This window comes from Hyperolius riggenbachi, chromosome 10, assembly GCF_040937935.1.
Source record: "Hyperolius riggenbachi isolate aHypRig1 chromosome 10, aHypRig1.pri, whole genome shotgun sequence".
In the NCBI taxonomy this organism is placed as follows: Eukaryota; Metazoa; Chordata; class Amphibia; order Anura; family Hyperoliidae; genus Hyperolius; species Hyperolius riggenbachi.
In genome coordinates, this window is record NC_090655.1 from 132,815,105 (window position 1) to 132,841,837 (window position 26,733).

The following is a 26,733-nucleotide window of genomic DNA, read 5'->3' on the forward strand; positions in this document are numbered from 1 at the left end:
CTAATGAAATGAACATTCTGCTAAAGTAACAGCAAGACAGTTGTTCATGCAAGGCGATGAAAGACAAGAATGAGCCTTTTTCACATTTCTAATGTTAAGATTGAATTTAGATGCTGAAGAAGACATTTTTGGCCTAAATGAAAAACAAAAAGTGTTTAAACACCTTATAAGTAATATAGTATGTATAAACTGCAACTGCGGTTTTGCCAGCAGAAACTAAATATCCACTCCATCCAGATTTTATACAAATCCTGCTGTTAAAATAAACTTAGAATAAAATAAAAAAAAAGGTTCATTCTATCATCAAAAGCAGCACCTAACGGTGCAAAGTTCGCACAGCTGGTTATCCGCTGAAACTAAGGGTAATATTCTATGTAAGGCATGCACCGTCCGGGTGACACGTCTCTGGTCTGTGACTGAACTGTACCCATAATGCCTAGCTCAGCCTGAAGAAGAGTCTGAATCTAGATGGGTAATTTAGCCTTTGCATAAAAACAATTGCTTTGCAGAGTATACTCTGGATCAGGTTGATCTATGAGGCGAGGAACCAATTTGATGAACATCTTGAACATCCGGGTGACACGTCTCTGGTCTGTGACTGAACTGTACCCATAATGCCTAGCTCAGCCTGAAGAAGAGTCTGAATCTAGATGTGTAATTTAGCCTTTGCATAAAAACAATTGCTTTGCAGAGGATACTCTGGATCAGGTGATCTATGAGGCGAGGAACCAATTTGATGAACATCTTGAAATCTAGTATTCCCTGGCACTTTTAGGTGTTTGCTAGTTATTATTGATGCCTCCTTCAGCCCCTCAGACTTCAATTGCCTGCACCCCTCCCCTCCTTCCCACCACCACCTTTCCCCATCCACTGCAGGTATTAGAGGTTGTGTGAACTAAACCACTAAGTCTTCCATTGCTTACAGCCAGCGCCATTGCTCTAACCCGGCCACGGAGTCTACTTATACAAAAGTATAAACTTTCCAGAACACATGAACCCCTGTGCCTGGGGGTGTAAACAAAGTGAGAACAGATTGCAGGGTACAGGGGAGCGCTTTCAGGAGGCCGAGGGTGGCCTTCCAGATAATTGCACTTTGTAAGTACAGTTAACCTTTACACAATTAACTGCTTAAAGGGTAACTTAGCTAAGATGAGACATGGGCCCATATGCAATTCACTTTTTCTCCTGTGTTTTCACCTTGGTCAGATTTTTCAAACATGTCCTCGTGACTCCCCAATGGTGCAGGTTTTGCAGGTAACCTCACCTATGCACAGGTGGGGTAATTAGCGTCTCAGCTAGGTGGATTCCATGTAGCAGAGACACTAATTACCCCATCTGTGCATAGGTGAGGTTGCCTGCAAAGCATGCATCTTTGGGGAGTCAGGAGGACAGGTTTGAGAAACACTGACCTAGGTGATATTTTCACAACTTATTAATAAAATGCCCTTTAGACCACCAGCAACCAAGAAAATACTCAAGATAATTTTGATAGTATTTTTTAACCTACTTTTGGTACCTTTTCAATTGCAAAGTGCTGAAAAGTTATTTCAAAGAGGAGATTAAAAATGATCTCCTAGGAGATAACTCAGGAGAAAATGTGAGTTGCATAAGGACCCTTGTGAGATAAACATGTATATATGGGACCAAGCGTACAAGTATCAAGGTTGTATTTCTTTTTTCACCCTGAAAGAGTAAAACATTCAGACATGCAATTACAGTTTTTCTCTAGGACTATACCCTGTTTCCCCGAAAATAAGACAGTGGCTTCAATTCATCAAGCATTACCGCATTCGGTAATGCTGAAAACAGCTGAGTTAACGAAGCACTTTAGAAAATGTTAATTCATCAAAGCTGTTACCGAATGAGAAGCTGAAATGACACAGCAATGAGATAAATTACCGACATGTGCTCAACAAATGTTAATTCATCAAGGTTCCCACATTCGCTAACACATTCGGTGTTTATCTCAAGCTCTCCCCTGTCGTTACAGGCTTCTAAAGCCTTCTGTGTGAATGTTTTCATGATTAGCAGGAGCAGGCAGCCAATAGAAACAGCCCCTGTTCTCCTGCAAGTGCCGCTGATAGGTCACACAGGCTTCTCCACACAAGCTTTCAGACCCCCCAAGCAGTGAGCAGAGAGAACGGGTCAAAATATATCCCCAGATTCCCTTCGGTGGTGTAACCCTTTCAGGCCCTGTTTGATAATGCAAAGATGCTGGTGGTGAAATCACCAAGCATGGCATTTGTAATGTCTCCAGGAAGTTCATCTACGTTGTGGCAAATAAATAAAATGTTAAGAAAGACTGATCGACAGATTCAGAGCAGCAGAGGCAGTATAAATAACAGTAACTATAACACCTTTACATCACAAAGGGATGTCTGGATGCCTTCTATTGTTATCAGCTTGTAACAACACACGGACATTCCAAGCTGCTCTGCACCACTCTGCTGTTATCGAACAGCCTTTGATGAACTGAAGCCGTAGTAGTTCGGTAACTTAACGAACCTCTACCACACATGGGAAAATATTGATGAATTAGCACAGTGAAGTGTAAAATACCGAATGCGGTATTTTAAGGACTGGGGTTTTGTTATCGAACACCCTTTGATGAATTGAAGCCCGTGTCTTTTTGCACCAAAATATGTGCTAGGGCTTATTTTTAGGGGATGCCGTTTATTTCTATGAACACACAAGTTCCTCTGCTGGATCCACCTCTTGTGTGCCCCTGTGTCCCCCTTGTACCTTTAGTGTCCTCCTGGTGTCCCCCCCCCATCCCCTGGCCACCTTTGTCTCATGTCCCCCTATGTCCTCCGATGTTCCCCTGCATCCTCTTCTTTCCCCCACCCCCAGCCTTTGGGGACTACTCGCTGAGTATCAGCGAGTACTGTGATAGGACCAATGAGTACTGTGATAGGACGAGTACTGTGATAGGACCAATGAGGGAGCCATGGTCCCACCTGCTCCCACCTGCTCCCCTAATAGCACAAGCTCCCATACTTTTCCCCCTTACTGCTAGGGCTTACTTTAGGGCAGGGCTTTTATTTCAAGCATGCTTTAAATTCCTGCTAGGGCTTACTTTCCGGGGATGTCTTAGCAACCCTCAATGAAATTACAGCCATAAAACACCTGCCCACAGGGAACAGCTTCTGGGTGCAGAAGATAGATAAAACAAAACAGTCAGCTTTAGCTCTGTTAGACCATGTGAAATACTGTATCATTTAGCTGAGACAATAAAACATTAAACCTACTTTTTCAGCTTTTAAACAGAAAACAAAACTGTGGGATTCTCCAAAGGTTATTTTTATGAGTAGGAGGATAGACACAATTGTTGATCTCATCTATTCTGCTACTTCTGAAAATTAAATCAATCCCCTGCACTCAAGAAGCTGTTCTGCCAGGAAAGGGTTTTATGTATTTAATTCATAATTAGCCAGTGGTTAGTCACTGATAAGGAATTACAGGTACTGACTGGAGAGGAACAGTCATTTGCATACATGAAAGATTAACTCTTTTAGTCAGAAAAAAAAGAAAAGAAAAGGAACACACACTAGGTATTTGTATGCTTGGCCCTGTACATACACATGTATATCTCATCATGGCACTTGTCACCTTAGGTACACTTTAGAAAATGTAATTGTGATAAAACATGTGCCATTATTCTCAGCTATTTGAAAGCATAGTCATTCATTTACTGAGCACCTACAGGTGTGATCAGACAATGTGGTAGAGAAATTACAGACTTATGTGTCCAAGTCAATAACGTTTTGCATGAATTTTGAAGGACACAAGTAGTAAAGCCTCTTCTTAAAACAGGTGTGACATGGTCTATAACAAAAGGGCTGAAGCTTGTGTGTGGTCTAATTGGTCCCAGATTTTCCCAGACTGTGGCAGCAGTTATAGATTTTCAACTAAATCTGTATTCCTTTATATGCAGCTATGTGTATGCTATGTCTGTAACACCAGCACTGCAGTATCTTATTAGCCGACATCTATGGTATTTTCCTGTGTTGCCTGGTCTTTAGCAGTGCACTTTAGGTCTCACGTATAATACAGAAATGTGATGTTAGTCACTCACAGCAAACAAATTGCTTTCAACTGCCTCTTAAAGGTTAAATATAAGAATAAAACATGAAATTTAATTATATTCTGATCAGCAACTAGATTGCCATAGCAACTAGAAAACACATTGGAACACTTTTTATTACCTGAGACGCTATTTTTTTTAAAATGAAACTTTAAACACCACAAAGTGTAACCAGACTAATAATGCTCCGTACAGACATTTTGTGGTCCCCTGGTGTACTCTTTACAATCAGTCTTTGACTTTCCAGCTTTGAAGTAAGCTCTTAAGCTAAGCCCAACAACATTTCATATTAATCTCTGACATCAACCATTTAAAGCACAGCTAAATCCGAAATTGCACAAAGGAAATTCTAAAAGAAATCACGATGATGGTAAGTAAATTTAAACAGTGTACATAAGCAAAGTGCAGGACAGAATAACTGTTTCATTTACTAAATGGGCTTGAAATTGCAGTACAGCTTGGTTTCTCTCCTCTCTGGATTCAGCTGCTAGTCAAGTGACACCCAAAATAGGAAAAAAAAACACATATATCCAGGCACATCGCCTCTATTTAGGACATTAAATAAGTTATTAAGGAAAGGGAGGTGCTGAAGGGGATGTGGCCAGAAAATTAGCAAAAATCAGTAACCCTTCGCACAAAAGGGTTACTGATTTCTACCTAAAATAGGAAGGCGCATAGATATCAGTCTACATCTCCCAGATTTCCTGCATTACAATAGAAACCCTGAGCCTGGCTCCATTGCAACTGTTGCTAGAATTAAAGGCCAGACATTGGGCTTGATTCACTAAGACAAATAGCATGCCTTATCAAAGTTAGCACGCCATATCAAAGTTAACATGCCTTATGAGAATAGCATAGCGAGCACTACGAACTCGCAGGGGCACAGCTCAGGATGAGTGGAGCTTTCGTCATTTCCAAGTAGCAGGCATAAGTTTGCTATGCTACTCTGATAAGGCGTGTTAACTTTGATAAGGCGCGTTAACTTTGATAAGGCGTGCTATTTGTTTTAGTGAATCAAACCCATAGTCTAACACATGTTTATTTACATGACTAATTTGAAAAAGAAAGAAAAAAGCACCACCATTCAAAGCTACATCTCCTTTAATTTCTACGTAAGACCACAATCACTTTTGGGAATGACTGACACATGTATTGGTCCATTGTGCTTTTCTCTTGCTTCAAAAATGTACTGTATTTTGGATGTAGAAGACATTATTTATCATCAAAACATAAAAGCAGCTGAGGGAAAAGTTTTTCACCTGCTCTGTCTAGTTGAAAAGTCATGAGATATGATGAGTAAGGAGACTTTTGCTAAATAAACATGTTTAAACTTTTTGATTTTTGAATTTTTATTAGTTTCTAAAACAATTCCCCAGTCCCTGTACTGATGTATGACAGCACCATGACGATGACATCACTTCCTGCCATTGTAATCCTAAACCTTGCTAGGTAGCATTGTGTCGGCACACAAGGCTACAGCTGGTGGTGCTAACCTAGATAGAAACAAGTGCAAGTCCATAACTACTACCAATACCTTTGTTTTCTGTAAGATAGCCATAGTGGTTATACTCCAGTGCAAGGTAGTGGCTCATATATATTAGCTTCAAGCAGAATATTGATTGATACTTGTTATTTTGCAAAACACTCTTTGCCATTTACTTCTATTAAACCAGGTGTGCCCCTAGTATACTGTAGTTAAAAGGCATCAGGTAAGGTATATCAGTTATGAAACGTAGCAAATAAAAGATTATAACAACAGGAAGAATTACGTATCTCCTAACCAGAGATCGAATATTGATATGCAAATCTAACTACTGTGTCTGTAACTTATATTATGCTTGAGAGCCTTGGCTCTGGACAAACGTGATAATTCATACCAGACACCATGTATCTGTACTTGACTATAGTGACCAGAGCCGGGACAAGGTCCTCCAGCACCCAAGGCTGAGACACTAAAGTGCGCCCCTCCATCCCTCCCACCCCAGCCATCACACACTGATTACTATAAAACTAAAAGGCGCTCCAGGGCCCCCAACACCTTAATCTCTAGTTATCTGGTTTGCAGTCAATGCCGTGTATCCCCTTTTCTTATTTCTCTGTGCTTCAAACACAATAAGAGAATGATAGCTGAGTAAATTTTGCGCCCCCTCCTACACTGTGCCCTGAGGCTGGAGCCTCTCTTGCCTCTGCCTCGGCCCGGCCCTGATAGTGACTCGTACAAATCCATTATTTCCTTTACTTTAATAATAATATTTGCCACCTGTGGTATTGCCTGCAGTTCTGGTACTGTAGTGATATCTGACTGATCTGGCCTAGTTTGCATGCCTGTCAAATCTATGTTAACTACATTTAATTGGCATTTTTAGCACTGCTAATCCTGTCACCTGCTTAAAATCAGCTGCAGTTGATATAAACACTTTTTTTTAAACAAAGAACAGGCCCGTCTTTCTCATTTGTGTCCATGTAATGAACACTAGGAATATGTCACACAAGCCGATGCCAGAAGGCCAGTGATTAGGTCACATCTGTATCACACATTGCTGTGTTCAGTGTGTCCTCACTAAGCTTGTATGAGGAACATATGCAAGCCCTCTGAAATGTACTGGGTACAGTCCAAACTACATGGATGATTTTATGTAATTACCTGCTAATACAAGGGGACTGTTTGGTGACCTCACGCACATAGATATTAATCACCAAGCTCAGTAATTAATCTAACATGGACACGCAGTGTTGAAATTAAGCTGTGTTACAGATGATTTGCATTGAATCTAAAGACCAAAGAATTCTTTTTCTGACTTTTCTACACGTGTACAAATTGAAACCTGCTACAGACGTTACTAGACATCTTTGTAAGTTGTTTACATATGATTTGCTTTTTGGACACAGCATCACTAGTTTTAAACCACAATGTACAGCTAGGGCCATACTACGAAGCATGATTATGTTTTCCATAAAGTGCTATGGAAAATGTTATATTTGTAATGTAATCAATTCCGAGCAAAGTAGGACATTTATGGCTGATTGATCAGAAGGATTGAACCTGCCCAAGTGTTGCAAGTACCATCTGTTTGTGTGTGGCAACCATTAATGTGGGCATACGTCCCAACTGATCGCAGACACATGCCTGTAATGTTCTGCTTCCCATGAAAACAACTGACAATATTTTATTGATTTTGAGGGATAATTCAGTAGGGATGGTGATCACAAATGAGAGGAAATGATGGATCGAAGCAGTGGTTTTGTACTTTAGAGGGCAGAACACCACCACTCCATATTGGTAGAAGTGATAGATTATAAGCAGATCTCTGCTAGTTCGGCATGGTACGTTACGCAAGCATTCCTTGTCCAAGAAACATATCAGGAAATATTGGGTCAGCTGGATTGCGTACTGGTATGGCTGTTACCTTTGATGTAGGATTTGAGCCTTTGACAAAGGTTTGAATCCTGAATCAAGCCAGTACATAAAACAGTAAGGAGTCCTTGAGAAAGGATCCCTAATGATCCTGGTCGCCCATGGAGAAAATCTGACCAAGAATTGAACTTTATCCCAATAAGTAGCTGATACCCCCTTTTACATGAGAAATCTATTCCTTTTCACAAACAGACCAACAGGGGGCGCTGTATGACTGATATTGTGGTGAAACCCCTCCCACAGGAAACTCTGAGGACTGTGGTACTCCTGGCAGTTTCCTGTCTGTGAACCTTGTTGCATTGTGGGAAATAGCTGTTTGCAGCTGTTTCCAACTGCCAAAAAAGCATGCAGCAGCTACATCACCTGCCAACAGTAAACATGTCACCATGTAATAAATGTCAGAATGTAAATCAGGGATTTAAAAGCTTTTACAATGGGCAAACACTGGCTAAATCATTTATACATAATTATTGTAAAAATGATGCACTTTTCTTATTACATTATTTTCACTGGAGTTCCTCTTTAAGTGGCTACAACTCTGGCAGTTTGAGTCCACCAGGAGAAAAGCACAATATAAATGTTCTGTGTCTTGTCTTGTCTTGATTATGAACAGTGTTGGGCTGTTCTCAATACACTTTAGGCCTTAAAGGTCCATACACACGCCGGACTGGAGGCAACGACAGGTCCGTCGTCACCTTCCGCTGGGTGGGCGTTCCAGCGACAGTCCGGCGTGTGTACAGTCTGTCTGCAGACTGATACGGCTGTTTCTGAGCGATCCGCCCGGCCTCTCTCACAAAGGGATATGTGGTGGCCATTGTAGTGAACTGAAATTATGCAAGCACTGTAGCAGATTGAAATTGCATGGTTGTGTAATATAAAATTCTACCAAATTGCCTAACTGTTAACATTTAAAATGCTGCATGTGGATGAAATCTCTAACACTTCCAATATCCCGATAATTCTCACATTCTCTCTTTTTTCCTCTTCTCTGTTCCTTCTCTTTAATTCTCCTGATCTTGCATTTTACCCTCTTACATGTGCTGTGGATGATGTAAATGATCCAGGGATTAAAGGGTCAGCCAGGAGAGAAGGTGAGTCACTACTCCTCCTTTCCCCAAAAATACCCTCTAACCACAAGTTTAGCCATCTGGAAACTGTTTACTTGAAACAAAAACAACAAAAGGATTCCTCTCTTTCTTCCCTGATTCCCTGCTCCCATTCTCTTTGATAAAAAAAGTCTGCTTCCCTTAATAACTCCCATCTTCAACATGTTGTTATTTAGGATTAATTGCGACACAAAATGTTTGGTGCCACCAGACTGGCTTGGCTCTTGTAGCCACATGGCCTGGAGATTGCCTGTTGAAATTATGAGCTTGTAAACACCCACACAAGTGATGAAAACTTTTATACTGACCAGAAACCCTTTTCACAAATACACTATGTAGAGGGCTTCTTATAAAACAAGGACAATGCAGAGCGCAGAGAACAGTGCCTGGTTATAAATGGAGACAGCTCAACACTTTGAAAAATAGCTAAGCAGTTTTGCCAGAGGACACAGCTTGTACACTTGTACTGCACAATGTCATACAGATTGCCGACAATACAACTAATATGCGTCTATATAGTCTAATTAGCGTGTTTAAGTTTAGAAACTAAGAAAAAAGGAGAAAAACAGCAGACGACTCACTTGTTTTAAAGTAGTATTATACTCAAATTTTATCGATGGTCTAAAGCATTAAATACAGTATAAAATTAACAGCTAAAATCATTTTCAAGATGCTTGGGTTTAAACTCAAACTTTTTACCTTATTCCGCTCCTAATTGATAAGCTTGCCTTTGCTGACCAGCATTATCAGATTGTTTTGGAAATGTAATAAACTGTGAAAACAAGGTAGAAATGCCCTGTTGTATCCAGGGGGTAGCAGAGACTTTTTCCTCTCCTTTATTTGCACACTAATTACTTAATTAAGAGTCAATCTGATCATTTTTTAAATTACTATTTATAAATAATTCTGCAGCTGGCAGTTATATCCGTTAACTTCAGTGAGGTGTAAATATGTATTTATTTATTTAAGTATGTATATAGCACTGACATATTACGCAGCACTGTACAGAGTATTTCGTCATGCCACTTAAAATCTAGTCCCTACCAATTTAGGGGGAAGCCAAATGAACTTATCTGTATGTTTTTGTATGTGGGAGGAAACCAGAGTGCACAGAGGAAACCCAGACAGACACGGGGAGTCATATAAACTCCTTGGAGATGTTGATCTGACTGGGATTCGAACTGGGGACCCAGCGAGGCAAGGCGAGAGCGCTAACCACTACGCCACCGTGCTGCAATGCATAAATATGCATTGAAATTACATCAGAGTAGTTTTATACTGTTTTGTATTCATTTTTTATTGTGTTTGATGCATTAGGATAAACATTTATTTTTGAGTGTAATCTCACTTTAACTCATTTTGCAACAAAACGAAGCCTTAAAGGTTTGCCATATAGAAGCATTGAAAACGATTCACGATAAGAAATCTGCACATTACCATTGAAAGTGCTGAAATTACCGTAATAGCTGTTCTTTCTTATTGTGCAAACATTTGATGACATGGCTTCAAAGAAATGTAATACTGCCTGCTGCTCCTGTAATTTTACCAGGAATGACAAAACACTTCAGTAAGGAGTAGATCTGTTTCTCACAACACCAACAGAATCTCTTCCATTGTTGTAACTGTAAAAAAAAAAAGCCTCTTGAGGAAGGGTCACTATATCAATATTTTTTACCACAGTTGGACACCCAGATAAGGGAAATTCCTCTATATTGGACTTGCAGGCATTAAGCTATGTACTCACCAGCCAGCGGGTCCAGTGTTGTCCCCTTGACGACGGTCATTATGTGATGCCTCTTCCTGCTCGCAGCATCACACGACTACACGACTAGCGCGAACAGGAACTAAGCGATAGTGGTACTTTGCACGGAGTCCTCAGGGATTTCCATGATCCAATCTACATAGTTACATAGTTATTTGGGTTGAAAAAAGACATACGTCCATCGAGTTCAACCAGAGAACAAAGTACAACACCAACACCAGCCTAATCCCTCACATATCCCTGTTGAACCAGAGGAAGGCGAAAAACCCTTACAAGGCATGGTCCAATTAGCCCCAAAAGATAAAATCCCTGGATCAACATCATTAGGCATTACCTAGTAATTGTAGCCATGGATGTCTTTCAACGCAAGGAAAGCATCTAAGCCCCCTTTAAATGCAGGTATAGAGTTTGCCATAACTACTTCCTGTGGCAATGCATTCCACATCTTAATCACTCTTACTGTAAAGAACCCTTTCCTAAATAAATGGCTAAAACGTTTTTCCTCCATGCGCAGATCATGTCCTCTAGTCCTTTGAGAAGGCCTAGGGACAAAAAGCTCACCCGCCAAGCTTTTATATTGCCCTCTGATGTATTTATACATGTTAATTAGATCCCCTTTAAGGCGTCTTTTCCCTAGACTAAATAAACCCAGTTTATCTAACCTTCCTTGGTAAGTGAGACCTTCCATCCCACGTATCAATTTTGTTGCTCGTCTCTGCACCTGCTCTAAGACTGCAATATCTTTCCTGTAATGTGGTGCCCAGAACTGAATTCCATACTCCAGATGTGGCCTTACTAGAGAGTTAAACAGGGGCAATATTATGCTAGCATCTCGAGTTTTTATTTCCCTTTTAATGCATCCCAAAATTTTGTTAGCTTTAGCTGCAGCGGCTTGGCATTGAGTACGATTATTTAATTTGTCCTTCTCCAAGTTTGATGTCCCCAACTGTATTCCATTTATTTTGTACGGTGCTAGACCATTGCTACAGTGTCCATTGCTCAGCGATGCACAATCGCTGGGGGGGAGGAGGGCAACATTGTTTAACATGCTTATGTTAAATGATGCTGCCCAACGTTGGGTAAAATAACTGCAAGTATCGTCGGGTGGGTATGAGGCTTTAGATTGCTATTCCTTGCAGATGTTTCCAGATACCTACTAAGTTACTAGGCCTTCTAGTATGGTTTGTACTTCAACACAAAGCTCTCAATTACTGTGGCCATGTTAAATGTTGAATGAGCTTCCTGGTCAAGGAGATGTCTCATTAAGTGGTTAAGAACTATAAAGCTGTGAAACTCTATCTTCTCACAGTTACAGGCTTGGCTTTGGAATTAAAGTAATTAGTTGTGAGTGTTTTCATTTGTGCTGGAATGCCTTTAACATTGCTGTTCAGGCTGTCACAGGTTTTATTTTGTGGATTTGTTACTTTGTGACCTGTGTAGTATGGTAAACCTTGATAACCTGTGACTGTTGAAGAGGACCATTATCTACCTCCTTAGACTCATCTATGCACTTAAAATCATCACAACCTGGCTGATCGCCTCTGGGTTTTTTTATGGTTCGTTAACTTTATTTCACCAGAGGGCAAGAAAGAAGCTTGATGGTCACTGGGAGGATTAGATAAAGCTTAAATCCTTTATCTTACATCTTACAAAATTAGAGTTATAGATTTCAGCCATATGTCACCTCAGGTCACTTTTACGGACCTTCTTTTTCCTATAGGTCATTGTGGTTACACCTTTATCAAATGTGATGTTGTTTTTTTTCTTGACAGTTAAGGGCCCATTGACATTTAATGTCCTGACATTAGATTTTATCACATCTGGATAGCAGCGCCTCAACTGTTAAATCCCCATAGACCTTTTAGGCTTTTTACCCTATGGCAACATTGGAGAGTGACACAACAACTGTTATGATGGAGGTTACCCTTTAGATTGTAAGCCTCTGACAGGGCCCTCCTCCCTAGTGTTTCCAGCTTGATTATGCAATCTTACTAACCATCACCCCTCTCGTGGACTAGAACAGTCTCTATTTTGACCTATGACACTGTATTGTTATCAAATCATTTGCATGACCTTGTTTTGTTGTGAGTTTCCTGTATGTCCTACCTTGTATGTTAACCCATGTATCTATTGTGCAGTGCTGTGTAATATGTGGGTGCTTTATAAATACAATAAATAATAATAATAATTTAAACTTAGAGACAGCAGTTCTGTTAGTATAAAGGCCCATACACATGCGGTACAAATGTCTATACAGACACGTGTTGAGCGATGGTTCGTGCAGTGGTTCGTTCACGTAGACACGGCAACCGACAAAGACTGTCAGCAGACACAGCCATGTTTGAGCGATTCAACGGGTGAATCTCTTGTGACTTTTGTCTCACGAACCGTCGCTTAGTCTGTTGGTGTCCTGTCATGTGTACGAAAGTCTACAGACAGCAGAGTTGCTACCATAGTACTACTACTATACGTATTCTGTGGCAGACAGCTTCCGTCGTGTCTTTACTCTTTCTGCTGTCACTTGTGTACAACTGTTGTAATCTCGAATTGTTGCTGCCATAAATATGCTGTTGTCCCTTCTCTGTTTGTTGCTGCCTCACAACTACAGACAAATGTATGCCATGTGTATGGGCCTTAACCTCCTTGGTGGTTCAATTTTTCCGCCAAGGAGGCTGCATTGCACTTTTTTTTTTTTGTTTGTTTCATGTAGCTACCTGAGTGGTAGCTACATAAAACACCACTAGAGGGCGCATGTGTCCCTCTAGTCCGATCGCCGCCGGCCACAAAAGTAAACAGGAGATCGCGTATAGAACGCGATCTCCTGTTTGGCTTCTCCTGTCGCCATGGCGACGATCGGAATGACGTCATGGACGTCAGCCGACGTCCTGACGTCAGACCTATCCGATCCAGCCCTTTGTGCTGCCCGGGACTGATTGGACCGGGCTGCGCAGGGCTCTGGCGGGGGGGCCCTCTTCCGCCGCTGCGTGTGGACGATCACCGCAGAGCGGCGGCGATCGAGCTGGACGCGCAGCTAGCAAAGTGCTGGCTGCGCGTACAGCAATTTACAGAGCAGGAATCGCCCCACCAGGGGCTGAGATATCCTCCGCGGCGGCTTACCCCCGCTAAGGAGGTTAAAGGATACCCGAAGTGACATGATGAGATAGACATGTGTATGTACAGTGCCTAGCACACAAATAACTATGCTTTGTTCCTTTTTTTCTTTCTATGCCTGAAAGAGTTAAATATGAGGTATGTAAGTGGCTGACTCAGTCCTGACTCAGACAGGAAGTGACTACAGTGTAACCCTCACTGATAAGAAAGAAATTCTCCTTTTCACCTCTTTCTTGCTTTCAAAAGCCATTTTCTGCTGGGACAGTGTTTTATAGTTGGAATTCCTGATATTTATTTATTTATTAGCCGACATATTACACAGCACTGTACAGAGTATATTGTCTTGTCACTAACTGTCCCTCAGAGGGGCTCGCAATCTAGTCCCTACCATAGTCATATGTGTATGCATGTATCATATCTATCTATATATATATATATATATATATATATATATATATATATATATATATATATATATATATATATATATATATATATATATATATATATATGTTAATTAACTATTATGTTAATTAGCTATTAAATCATATATATATATATATATATATATATATATATATATATATATATATATATATATATGATTTAATAGCTGTGTGTTCTAACCTAAAAAGAAAAATAACTGCCCCTGCCAATGGTTACATTTTTACATTTGAGTGCCCAGAGTGATGCCTGGGATTAGTGGATTATGGTGACAGACCTACAGTCATGTTAGCCCTCTAGATGTGATGCAAAGCTCAGTTAAACTGACTGACTTCCTGGAAAGTAATGTTTTACACACACAACCTCAGGAAGAAGGCTTACAGAGCTCTTTTACTGGCACTGATGAATGCTGTTGAACGCTAGCATGTGCTGATACCTAAATGAGAAACAGCCTACAAACTAAGGTTGTTAGACTTAAAGGATCCCATTTAAATCAACTTCAGACCTGTTACTCACAGATTATCTTCTCCAACAGGTTTGCTAATCTCAGGTTGTCACATTTTAACATAACATGATCATTTGAATATGTTATGTAAAAGGTGTGTGTGCATGCGTGTCTGTGTGTGTGTGTGTGTGTGCGTGTGTGCGTGCGTGTGTGTGTGTGTGTGTGTGCGTGTGCGTGTGTGTGTGTGCGTGTGTGTGTGTGTGTGCGTGCGTGCGTGCGTGCGTGCGTTTTTACAAGCTATGCAGAAATGGCTTAATCAGAACTGTTTTCTGAAAGGCTGATTAGCTGTTTAATTACAATTTCCTTTTTTTTATTCTGAATATATTCAGTTTTGACAAGCATTGGGGCATTGCTATTAAAAATTGGACAAGAAAGAAACCTGAAGTAAGAGGCAAATGGATGCTGCCATTTCCTTTTTAACAATGCCAGTTGCCTGGCAGTTCTGTTGATCTTTCTGGCATTAGTAGTGTTTGAATCACACAGATGCTAGTCAGACTTCAGTCAGAGCATCTGATCTGCCTGTTTATTCAGGGTCTATGGCTAAAAGTATTACAGGCAGAAGATCATCAGTACAGCAAGACAATTTGCATTGTTTAAAGGGAATAAGAAGTGAGAGGTATATGGTGGCTACCATATTTATTTTCTTCTAAAGGATAACAATTGCCTGGCAGTCTTGCTGATCTCCTTGCCTGCAATAGTGTCTGAATTACACACCTGAAACAAGCCGGTGGCTAATTGGATCAGAACACCTGATCTGCAAGCTTGTTCAGGGTTTATTATTATTATTATTTATTTATAAAGCTCCAACATATTCCGTGGCGTTGTACAAAGTAAGAAACAAACATGGAGTGCAAAATAGTATCGACAATGGTATACACCAAAATACAGAGTTGGTACTAAATACAGAATTAGTACTTAGTACAGAATTGGTAATAACAGTGACAGAATTAACCACCCTGGCGTTCTGATTAAATCGCCAGGGTGGCTGCGGGAGGTTTTTTTTTAAATAAAAAAAAAACTATTTCATGCAGCCAACTGAAAGTTGGCTGCATGAAAGCCCACTAGAGGGCGCTCCGGAGGCGATCTTCCGATCGCCTCCGGCGGCAAGAGATAACACGGAAGGCCGCAATGAGCGGTCCTCCGTGTTTCGCTTCCCTCGTCGCCATGGCGACGAGCGGAGTGACGTCATGGACGTCAGCCGACGTCTTGACGTCAGCCGCCTCCGATCCAGCCCTTAGCGCTGGCCGGAACTGTTTGTTCCGGCTACGCTGGGCTCGGGCGGCTGGGGGGACCCTCTTTCGCCGCTGCACGCGGCGGATCGCCGCGCTGCAGCGGCGATCAGGCAGCACACGCGGCTGGCAAAGTGCCGGCTGCGTGTGCTGCTTTTTATTTGGTGCAAATCGGCCCAGCAGGGCCTGAGCGGCAGCCTCTGGCGGTGTTGGACGAGCTGAGCTCGTCCAGACCGCTCAGCAGGTTAATAAGAATAAATGTTTAACAAAATCTAAAACACAAAGGGTCTATGACTAAAAGGTTTAGGGGCAGATGAACAGCAGGATAGCTAAGCAATTTGCATTGTTTAAAAAGAAATAAAATGTCAGCCACCATAGTCCTCTCACTTAAAGTGTACCAGAGACGAAGCAACCTCGTGTATTTTACCATATATATCAGTGGAAACATTAGAGAAAACACCTACCCTGCTCTATGTTTCACCCTTTACAGCTCAGCCTGCTTGTTGTCAGCCCTGATAAAATCCCCGACTGAGCATTCAGTCTGGCTTTGCTTAGGAATCATTACAGCTGAGTCGGTCTTCTCTGATGTCTTTTCAAGCCCAAGCCTGCCCCCTTCTGGTTCTGCTTTCCTGTTCTATATATTTGGAGCATCACAGAGAGCTGTTATGAGATGGGAGGAGCTGCTGATGTCAAGGAAGGAGCTTTTTTATCTATATTTGTTAGTCAAAAGAGGTTTTTAGAAATGGTGATTTCATTGTGCACCCAGCCCACTAAATAATATGCTTTTCTGATGAACTGTGTTTTGCATGGAGTTTTAGTAAAAAAAACACAAAAAATCGGTGGATATGTTTATTTTGTGCCAAAGCGTTCATCTCTGGTTTCCTTTAACCTCTTGAGGACCACAGTGTTAAACCCCTCTAAAGACCAGGCCATTTTTTTAAAAATAGGTCACTGCAGCTTTAAGGCCAGCTGCAGGGCCGCACAACACAGCACACAAGTGATTCCCCCCCCCCCTTTCTCCCCACCAATAGAGCTCTCTGTTGGTGGGGTCTAATCCCAAGTGTTTATTTTTTTTAATTAATATATATGTTCTTTATTTTCCTATTATTTTTTACTATTTTTTTTTTCTTAAACCCCTCCCTCCTTCCAGCCAGCCAATCCTGGCGATCAGCTGAAATAGGCTTCTGCCTATGAGAGCCGATCGCTCTCTAGTGTCCCAGGGCTGTCCCCAGTACAGCGCTGCTGCAGATCGCATCGCTGTACAAGGTAATTAGACTGCGGTTTCACCGTTTAACGGTCTCCTGAGCGGCTTGGAGACTGAAGGCGGAGCTCTGCTCTGCCTACCAACAGGAGATGCGCGCGCAGCCTGCGAGCGATCTCCTGCACTGCGAGCCCCAAGAACCTTACGCCGATCGGCGTTAGGTGGCCCTGGGGCTGCCGCCGAGGCGACGCCCATCGGCATGACGCGGTCGGCAAGCAGTTAAAGGGACACTTAAGTAAAAAAAAAATGAGTTTTACTCACCTGGGGCTTCCAATAGCCCCCTGCAGCTGTCCGGTGCCCTCCGCCGTCTCCCTCCGATCCTCCCGGCCCCGCCGGCAGCCACTTCCTGTTTCTCGGTGACAGGAGCTGACAGGCTGGGGACGCGAGTGATTCTTCGCGTTCCTGGCCACCACAATAGCGCCATCTATGCTGCTATAGCATATATCATATACCATATAGCAGCATAGAGGGTGCTAATGTGTCTGGGAACGCGAATAATCACTCACGTCCCCAGCCTGTCAGCTCCTGTCACCGAAACAGAAAGTGGCTGCCGGCAGGGCCAGGAGGATCGGAGGGAGACGGCGAGGGCACCGGACAGCTGCAGGGGCTATTGGAAGCCCTAGGTGAGTAAACTAATTTTTTTTGTTTGACTTAAGTGTCCCTTTAAGGTGTGTTTTAAGGCGGCCACACACCATACCATTTTTTATTTTTATTTTCAATCTGAGAATTACAATCAATTTTTCTAACATTTGAAAAATCTGACCAATGTATCATACACTGTGTTCAGTATTTCCCCAATTATGAAATAAAAATGATTGAAAACGCAAAATGAACGGAAAATGAAATCAGATTTTTCAATTATTCTGTACAACTTATCATTTTATCGAATCAGTGTACATTTTTTTTATTGTCACCTTAAAGAAAATAAATGTCAGCCTCCATATCCCTCTTACTTCAGATTGCCTTTAACCTGTTTCCAATAGTAATAAAAACTCAAACATCATGTAAAAACTTAGTAGCTTTTCTTTTCAATGCTTGACTGTTGCTCAAGAAAGTTTGTAAATGTTCTCAGAAAAAATAAAAAAACATGACTGCACAAGTCTTGTCACATATTGGTCCATGGTTAGACTACAGCAGGCTTTCTCAACCAGGGTTCCCTGGAACCCCAGGGTTCCTTGAGGACTCTGCAGGTGTTCCTTGGCATTTTCCCCCATCGTGGGGGAAGTATAATAGAGCACACTATAATAGGTAGTACTGTAACAAGAAGCACTAAATTGGGGCATCAGGAGATAGTATAATGAGTGGCAGTTTAATGGAGGTAGTGAAATAAACAGCCACACATACTTTTAAATACCATGCCTCCTGCAAAATAAATGCAGGGGTTCCTCAAGACCAAAAAATTGTTTGCAGGGGTTCCTTGAGATCCAAAAGTTATTTGCAGGGTTCCTCCAGGGTAGAAAGGTTGAGAAAGGCTGGACTACAGCTTCTTAAAGTATCTTTAGGCCCTGTGGGGTGTTACACTGTAACTTTACAGAAGGCTTCTTAACACATAAAGTTGCAGTACAATAGCACTTCTATGAGAGGTCCAGAGTGCTTTCGGTGCAATGCTATCCAATGGACTACAATATCCCAGCACAGTGCACGCACTGCGTTACCGCATAACCAAGCATTAACAGTAGCAGTGAAGCAAACTTTTCATTGACTGTATGTTCACTGACTGTAACGCAACGATCGCATAATATGCATTGCAACTTTTTTGTGTTGCTGTTTTTACTGGAAATGCAACATAGATCCCACTGTGAATCTAGATTAATAAACAGATGTTAATGCAATGGTGAGGTCAAGGCTATGCAAATGTTGACCCAAGGCCTCCAATCCAATATTTTATCGCATTTCAACAGCATGGCTCAGCCACGTGTAAATGTGAGCATACACTGTTATGCAACAACAAAACCCCTTTTGACAATCACCCTTCATATTTGCTTTAGATTGCAGGCTTCCTTGTACCGCATCACATGTTCCATCCGTTCTAATGTTCCAGTACTGTCTTCTTTTCAGTCACAAAACACTATACGCATCACTTTCCATGCAGTGGGCTGAAGTCTCTCAATTTCAATCCATGTTTCATCTTTAGAGATGCAAGATAGCCTCTTTGTTACTGTAGTAATCCAATAAGCATTGACATTTGGTTAGATGATTATGCGTATACTCCATTGGAGCTGCTTCAAGTCCCATATTTTTTGTGTTCTTTTATTCAGTACAGCAGAATCACAGTACAGCAAAAATTGTTAACCCTTTGCAGAGCCCCCAACTGTCCAACTTTTTGGAGGGACAGTACCTTTTGGAACCCAGTCCATCTGTCCTTCTTTCTTTCTTATTTATTCCACTTTCAGGACTGATGTAACAATCTATATAAATATACGTATATACAGTATATATATATATATATATAAATATATATATATATATATATATATATATATATATATATATATATATATATATATATTCTACTGAAAACTGTATTTAATTGACACGCTAAACTTTGTTCTCATCTTTTAAATTGATATATTTCTTATTTTGAAATGTTAATATGCTGGTAAGGAACAAGCCGTTATTGCTTCTGCATATGAACCTGCAAACGGACAATTGCACTTACGTCAAAACTTCTTGTTTATTAGCATATCAAAATATTGGTGTCGAAACTTACGACCTGGGTTTCGGCTTACGCCTTCGTCAGTTGAATACCAATCATGAACGCAGTGCTAGAAACACACTTTCTGCTTGTGAATGCTTGAGAATTTTTTTCTCTGGCTGGACATTCCATAGCAACATATCCATAATAATCACTTTTTTTAGATGGATAAAGAGGGGAAATGTTTCCAAATATGTTTAATGTTTGCTCCATATGTATACTGTTATATAAGACACCAGAAAAACAGTGAAAGCACAAAGCTAGTTTTATATTGTGTCTCATTAGTACGCACAGTATATATGGAAAATATGCACTGTTCACAATTAGAAAAATAAAAAAGCATTTCTGATTGCGGACATAGTAAGCCAGTGGAAATTACACTCACATGATAATGAAAGAATAATGAATCCATTACTGTAATTACAGGCAACAATAATTGATTAAGTTTCTTATAATTATCCCTTGGTCACGCTAAAATTGTTTTTGCTGTAGCAAAGAGCACACAACACAACAGTGCATTCTATAACATCAGCATAGGTAATTAAAATATCTGTCATAACTTAATGAGATGTCATGCAGTTGTGATTGGACAAAGCAAATCACATGGTCTGATTTGCTCAAAGAGAGCCTCATTCTTTGCCATGGGCTTGTTTGGGGTCCGGTATTGTAATCTACTTGAGCCACCAGAAAACTGACATGTGCTGTTATTGCTTTCCTGTAAATCAAAAGCAGTATGGTTTGTCTTAGACAATAAATCTGTAAAACCACATCCTGATGATGTCTTCTACTTCTCTGTGGATTGACTCTCTGTGTATACAGGCAGCTCTGCTTCTAAGTTCCTCAGTGCCAGAATGAAAATGTATGAGAGATTACAGATGTGACCCTTGTCATTGACTGCCATTGAGCTAGCATTACCTTACATCCCATGGAAGTACTGTCAGATGTTCTGACTGACGGCGATAGCATGCATTGTGCACGTGTTGCCACAGAGTCTGTGAAAGAATCTGTGTTCTTTGCTAGTTCTGCCTTGTCACCCAATCATACGGACATTCCAGGAGGTGCATCATAAACTTTCTGCAGCCTGTTTCATTGATATGCAGATAAACGCTATAGCACATGGTAGACTCTATTGTACTCTCCATTGCCAGGATGACAATAAATTCTTTCTGGGCTGGGAAACCTAAAACATTTTCATTACCAAGAAACTGAACATTTTGTATTAATCTAACAGTTGATAAATGTATTTCAAGAGTGGACATGATCAATGAAATGCTAGTAACTTCAGCTTTGTATTTTTTCGTTTAAGATCTGATTTTTTGGGACTGAATTATAAACAGCAACCATGACAGTTAGATGTGAAGTCTGCTTCATTCATTTTCAAAACAAACATAAGTAATAATCTGTTGAACATTCCAACACTTAAAGAGACTCTGTAACACATTTTTCAGCCTTAGTTCTTCTATCCTATAAGTTCCTATGCCTGTTCTAATCTGCTCTGGCTTACTGCAGTCTTTCCTAACTGCACTGTCTCTGTAATAAATCAATGTATCTTTCCTCTGTCCTGTTTGTCGGGCTAAGGCTTGATTGTGTGGAATGTGCAGGGCTGCTTGTGATTGGTAGAAGCGATACACACCCTCTGCAGGCCCCCTGCACACTGTAAATGACTCTCACACTATGCTTAGCTGAGCCTATTAGAAGCTGGTTAGTTTGTTTGTAAACACTGCCTAAAACTGTTAATTACAAGCCAGGATTGCAGCAGAGAGTGGCAGAAACAGCACAGAGGGGCACAGGAGAAAATAATGAATAGAATGGTATGCTTTTTATTGTAAGAATATTAGAGTACAGATTCTCTTTAAGGTAGCCATACACTGGTCGATTTACCATCAGATTAGACCAACAGATAGATCCCTCTCTGATCGAATCTGATCAGAGAGGGATCGTATGGCTACCTTTACTGCAAACAGATTGTGAACCGATTTCAGCCTGAAACCGTTCACAATCTGTTGTGGTGGTGGTGCTGCCGCCGCTCCCTCCCCCCCTCCCTGCATACAGTACCTGCTTGCTCAGCAATTATTTAGCTACAAGACAATCTGGCACTATTAGGTTAAAACCTTTCTAGAACCTTTTTGTCTTTTGCAACTCTTCTTCTTCTTGTCTTTTGTGAAGTTTCCTTATTTGTCTTCTGTGGGTTTCTGATTCCTTTCCTTTCTATCTACTGTCTTTCTGCAGGGCGCTCCAGGAGAACCGGGCATGTCTGTTATAGGACCCCGTGGCCCTCCTGTAAGTGTCTGAATTATTTCCATCAATTTATATTATGGCATTCCGGCTTCAAAACAGCAAAAGTCACAAATACATTTCAATATTTTGTCTTCTTTGTACATATCTGATGTGACGTTTTTTATGACATACTTGTAACCTGCTGGTAAACAGTCTCGTAAGCAATGAGTTAACAAACGAACCATAGCAACTTACTACACATTCCATTCCGCATTTCTATAATTCCAAAACAATGCAGCACTTTATGCTGTTTTCTTTTAGAATGTTTTTACCTGGTCTTTATTTATCTGTGAATGCAGAGCCTTCATTTCTGAGACTTTGTTTCTGGACGCTGTGATGGTGTATTAAATGTATGTGGCTTTCTTTGTATATTTTTAAATGTGAGCCTGCATCAACTTGGCCTGAACGCTGCAAATGAGGCAATTACAATATGTCAGTCTGGTTGGAGGTTTCTGTTTTAATGTGTAAAATGTAGCTGTGTTCTACTGTATCAGGCTGTCATTATACAAAACAAAGCTAATTTTATGTACTTACGTCTAGCCATGAGCATGAAAATGAGAGGCCTCCGTAAATGAAACAGTTTAGATTTCATGAATCAACTGAACAAATTGCTGGTAGGATGTGATTTCCTTAACCAGTACTTCTTGGCACAGAGATGTGTGTTCAGATGTATTTTAACATGTAGCTTTTGCTGATGCAAGGTGGCAGATAAAGCAGGGCTTGGGGCAAAAATACAATTTTACTTTTAAATTGTTGATGTCATTTTTATTTTGAAAACATTAGACTTCGGCTTGGTCCCCACTTGTTACAAAAACTTACCCATTGGGTATGTTTTTGAAAGCTCTGCTCAGCACAAGAAGCGGATACTAATGTTAAAAATAGATTCCGCTTTCACTTATTTAAAAAAAAAAAAACACAGATCAGTTTGCTGCAACAGGTCCTGGCCTGCTCCATTTTTCCAGACAAGCAGATGTGTTGCCCATTGCCACCTCTGCTCAAACACATCCGCCTCGGCAATGGTAAAACAGAGCTGAGCAGACCCAGAACTGTCAACTCCACTCTGTGCCGAACGGATCCATTGTAAATGAGAACTGAGCCTAACACTCAGAATTGATGCAGTTAACATGTGCATGTTAGTGGCACAGTACAGTGGATTCTGGGTGACAAGTAAGATTACATTATCAGTGAAGCATACTTCTCTATACTGTATGCTTCACATTGCACTCGTAATGAATAATGCGACTTTGCAATCCTCTTTTTTAGGCTATGCAATGCAACTTGTATAGTGTGAAAGTACCCTAAGGTTGCATCTGAGTAATTGAATGTTGGGGAGAAGAGGCATAGGGCTGTTTTCTTACTACTATCAGTCATGTTATTGGCCTGAGGAAGTGGGATCATAGCCCACGAAACGCATTGTCTTTTGTGCAATATAACAAAGTATTTATCCTGCTAACACAGGCCCAGATCTTCATGTGGGTAAGAACCTCACCTGTCTTATTTTTCTGTTTGAATACATCTACTCATTCTCCACACATTAGGTACTTCTCACAACTCTATTTAAACAGTTATGCACTTGAAACAACATAGTTTATGGAAATTGCCATACATTTTGCCATACACATACATTGTTTTGGGAATAGAGTAAGAATGATTGTGGATACAGCATTTCAAGAAGAAAAACATAGAAAACAACAACTGTATTACCTTCACCACTGATGAAAGGCCTGTGTCCCGTTGGCATCACAGGTAGCAGGCATCAGCCAACTGGAAGCTAAACAGCAGGACTAAGTGCAACATCTGGTTTTTCAATACAGTGTCTCATGTACAGCAATAGGCAATGCTAATAAGAAACACTTTATCCCCCTCCCTCTTTAAAGGTACACCTGTCTTTCCGCTTAGGCTTTCGATAAATTATGAGAAAAAGCCATAAAGCCAACATATTTCTTTAGCTTGAACGTACTTCTCATTGTTTTCTTTGCCTCCCTGAATACTGCAGGTTGTGTAAAATGAAACACAGTAAACATGACCTAATGCTCACTCTGCCTGCTCTAGTAATCAGAAAAGGATTTGTGTTCATGGAAAGTTGGTACGTTGATCTTTGTTTTTTTCTAATAAATTAATACATTTCTAATCTAAAAAAAATAATTCCCAGCTCACATTCAAGACTCATAATCAAACAAATGATTGATTAATCACTTCCTGCAATATAGACATTTATAAACTCTATTTGTGCACCTTTAGTGCAAATGTGCAGCATGCCATGGGGTGCATAGACGCGCATTCCATCCTTTCAGCCCATGGCATGAAGTGGTTAAATACATTTTTTTTTGTCGAATGTGATGAGATAATCAAAAGAGAAAGCCTAAAAATGTAGATCTGGTTGAATGAAATTTTAAGCAACACAGCTGATTTTTAATCAATCCCATAAAACAATTATTTAAAAATTAAAATACATGTGTACACCTACATATAACGTGTACATTTGAACCAGCGTAAAATGCACTGAAAATGTTTTTTCTCCATGTACCTGTCATTTACAGTTGGTATTATTCATCTTATGGCTCTGAACCTCTTTTTAACAGGTTTTGGGTTAGTAAATTTCATAAGGGGTAGGGGGGTTCTCAGGGGGTGAGGGGTTCTCAAGGTGTCCTTGAGGCTGGGTTCACACCACAGTGGGTTCCTATTATGCACGGGTACTATGGATCCAATGTGACTGCGCGCAACAGTACCCCTTATTCAAACGTATCTTGTGTCTGTTGCAATGCACATGTGAGGAATGGCATGCTACCTATGACATGTCTGGCTTCCACTGAACTTTGCATTCAATCAACGCAACAAAAACGAGAACAGACAGAAGGGACATGTCAGAACATGTTTGAATAGATCTCATGGTCAGCATAGGATCCGTCTACACATCTGTTGGTTCATCATAGTCCATTCTGTGAATCTGACTTAAAGATAAGTCAGATTCACAGAATGGGGATCATTAAAAAAACTGACTGGCACTAACCTGGGGCTTCTATCGGCCCCCTGCAGCTGTCATGTCCTGCCCCGTCTTCCATTTGATCATCCGTTCCCCGCTGCCGGTCCTGGCCCATTGATTCCTCTGACACAACTGCGGCTGATCGGCCATGGCCATGCACGTGCTCGCTCCCGCAGTACGAGAAAGCCTTGTACTGTGCCTGCGCAGTAAGATCCTGGAGACGCGAGTGGGAGCGAGCACTATTCATCTAGTTAGATGAATAATTGACCGTTGCCGGCAGCGGGGAACGGAGGATCGTAGGAGGACGGCGCAGGACATAACAGTTGCAGGGGGCCGATAGAAGCCCTAGGTAAGTGTCAGTTTTTTTTTTTTTTTATGATTCACAGAACCCCTTTAAAGAGAAACCGTGACCAAGGATTGAACTTCATCCCAATCAGTAGCTGATACCCCCTTTCTCATGAGAAATATTTTCCTTTTCTCAAACAAATGATCAGGGGGCTCTGTATGGCTGATATTGTGTTGAAACCCCTCCCACAGTGTGATGTCAGGACCATGGTGCTAACATCACACTGTGGGAGCCTTGTTGCATTGTGGGAAATAACAGCTGTGTCCAACTGCCAAAAAAAGCAATCAGCAGTTACTTCCAATGACATCACCTGGCAGCAGTAAAAATGTCACCATGTGATAAATGTCAGGATGGAGAGGAAATATTTTGCAATGGGCAAACACGGACTAAATCATTTATACATCATTATTGTAAAAATTAAGCACTTGTGTTCATTACGTTATTTTCACTGGAGTTCCTTTTTATTTTCAAAGAGTTTTATTGGTTTGTTTTAAACAGCAAATATGAACATAACAGAACATGGTGTGTCAACACAAATTTGAATAAAAAAAAAACACTTGGGTAGACGTGGACCACACTTCTCATTTTTCATAGCAGTTTTCCAATAATTTCAGAGGAGTATGGGTGCCCATTAATGGATCATTTCCGATTACGACGGCAAATGGTCAGAAACAATTGATTGCACCCATTAATGGCCAAATTCCTGCTAATTGATCCGATCAAATTCATGAGACTGATCTGAAAAACGGATCTATTCCATTAACCTGATCGAATTGGCTAGTCCAAAACCTGTGATCAAGAGGTTCATAGGCACAGGATCAATAATACCTGTAAGTAGCACCTACATAGGAAACTTAATTTACACTGGATTTTTACTCTGGAACATATGTACATCTTATATGTATATGTTCAAATACATTTTACATTTTACAGTTTTTCTTCATAGTAGTCCTGCAGAACTTGAAGGAAAATGAACAGCAAATTAGGAACAACATGGCATCCACAGTGTATGTGTTTCCCCATTGGTACGGCCTGTGTTGTTAGGAGATATGACAGAAATACAACTACCCTGAGGGCAGGGCATCGGACCATTAAAGTATTGGTTTGCAGTGTTCAGTGAATAATGCTTGTATTGTGCATTGTAGGCAGGGCGCTCGGCGTATGGCCCTGAGGAGGATACACATACTTTCAGGTCTGTTACTCAGCTTCCGTGCAGCTGAAGCAAGGGACGCTGTAGCATGATGAATATCATGACACGCATTTTCTAACTATGTATAAGGAAATAACAATATTTGCACAGCCTCCGGCCAGCTCCAGCATTGCCGGTCTGTCTTTCTGGTAAATAAGGTCATCTGGCGTATTTGTTTAGGAATTGGTATGCTTTATTTAAGAAGTGGTTTATACAATGTTATATGCAATAGAGATTAAACAGTCTGTAAAAAAGGATAATTTGTTGCTTTTGGCCGCAGCCCAGACAGGGCCAGCTGCTATTAATTGATTGAGATATCATGTTGG

General features: G+C 40.9%; 1 protein-coding gene across 1 annotated transcript in view; it reads left to right on the forward strand.

Annotated features, from left to right (window-relative positions):
• The window catches only part of LOC137536731 (collagen alpha-1(XIII) chain-like), a 269,977-nt gene that overhangs the window by 20,823 nt on the left and 222,421 nt on the right, over positions 1-26,733 (forward strand). Inside the window, exons 4-5 of the mRNA XM_068258952.1 lie at positions 8,564-8,590; positions 21,842-21,892. Coding sequence (XP_068115053.1) covers positions 8,564-8,590; positions 21,842-21,892 — 78 coding nt within the window. The remainder of the gene's footprint in view (positions 1-8,563; positions 8,591-21,841; positions 21,893-26,733) is intronic.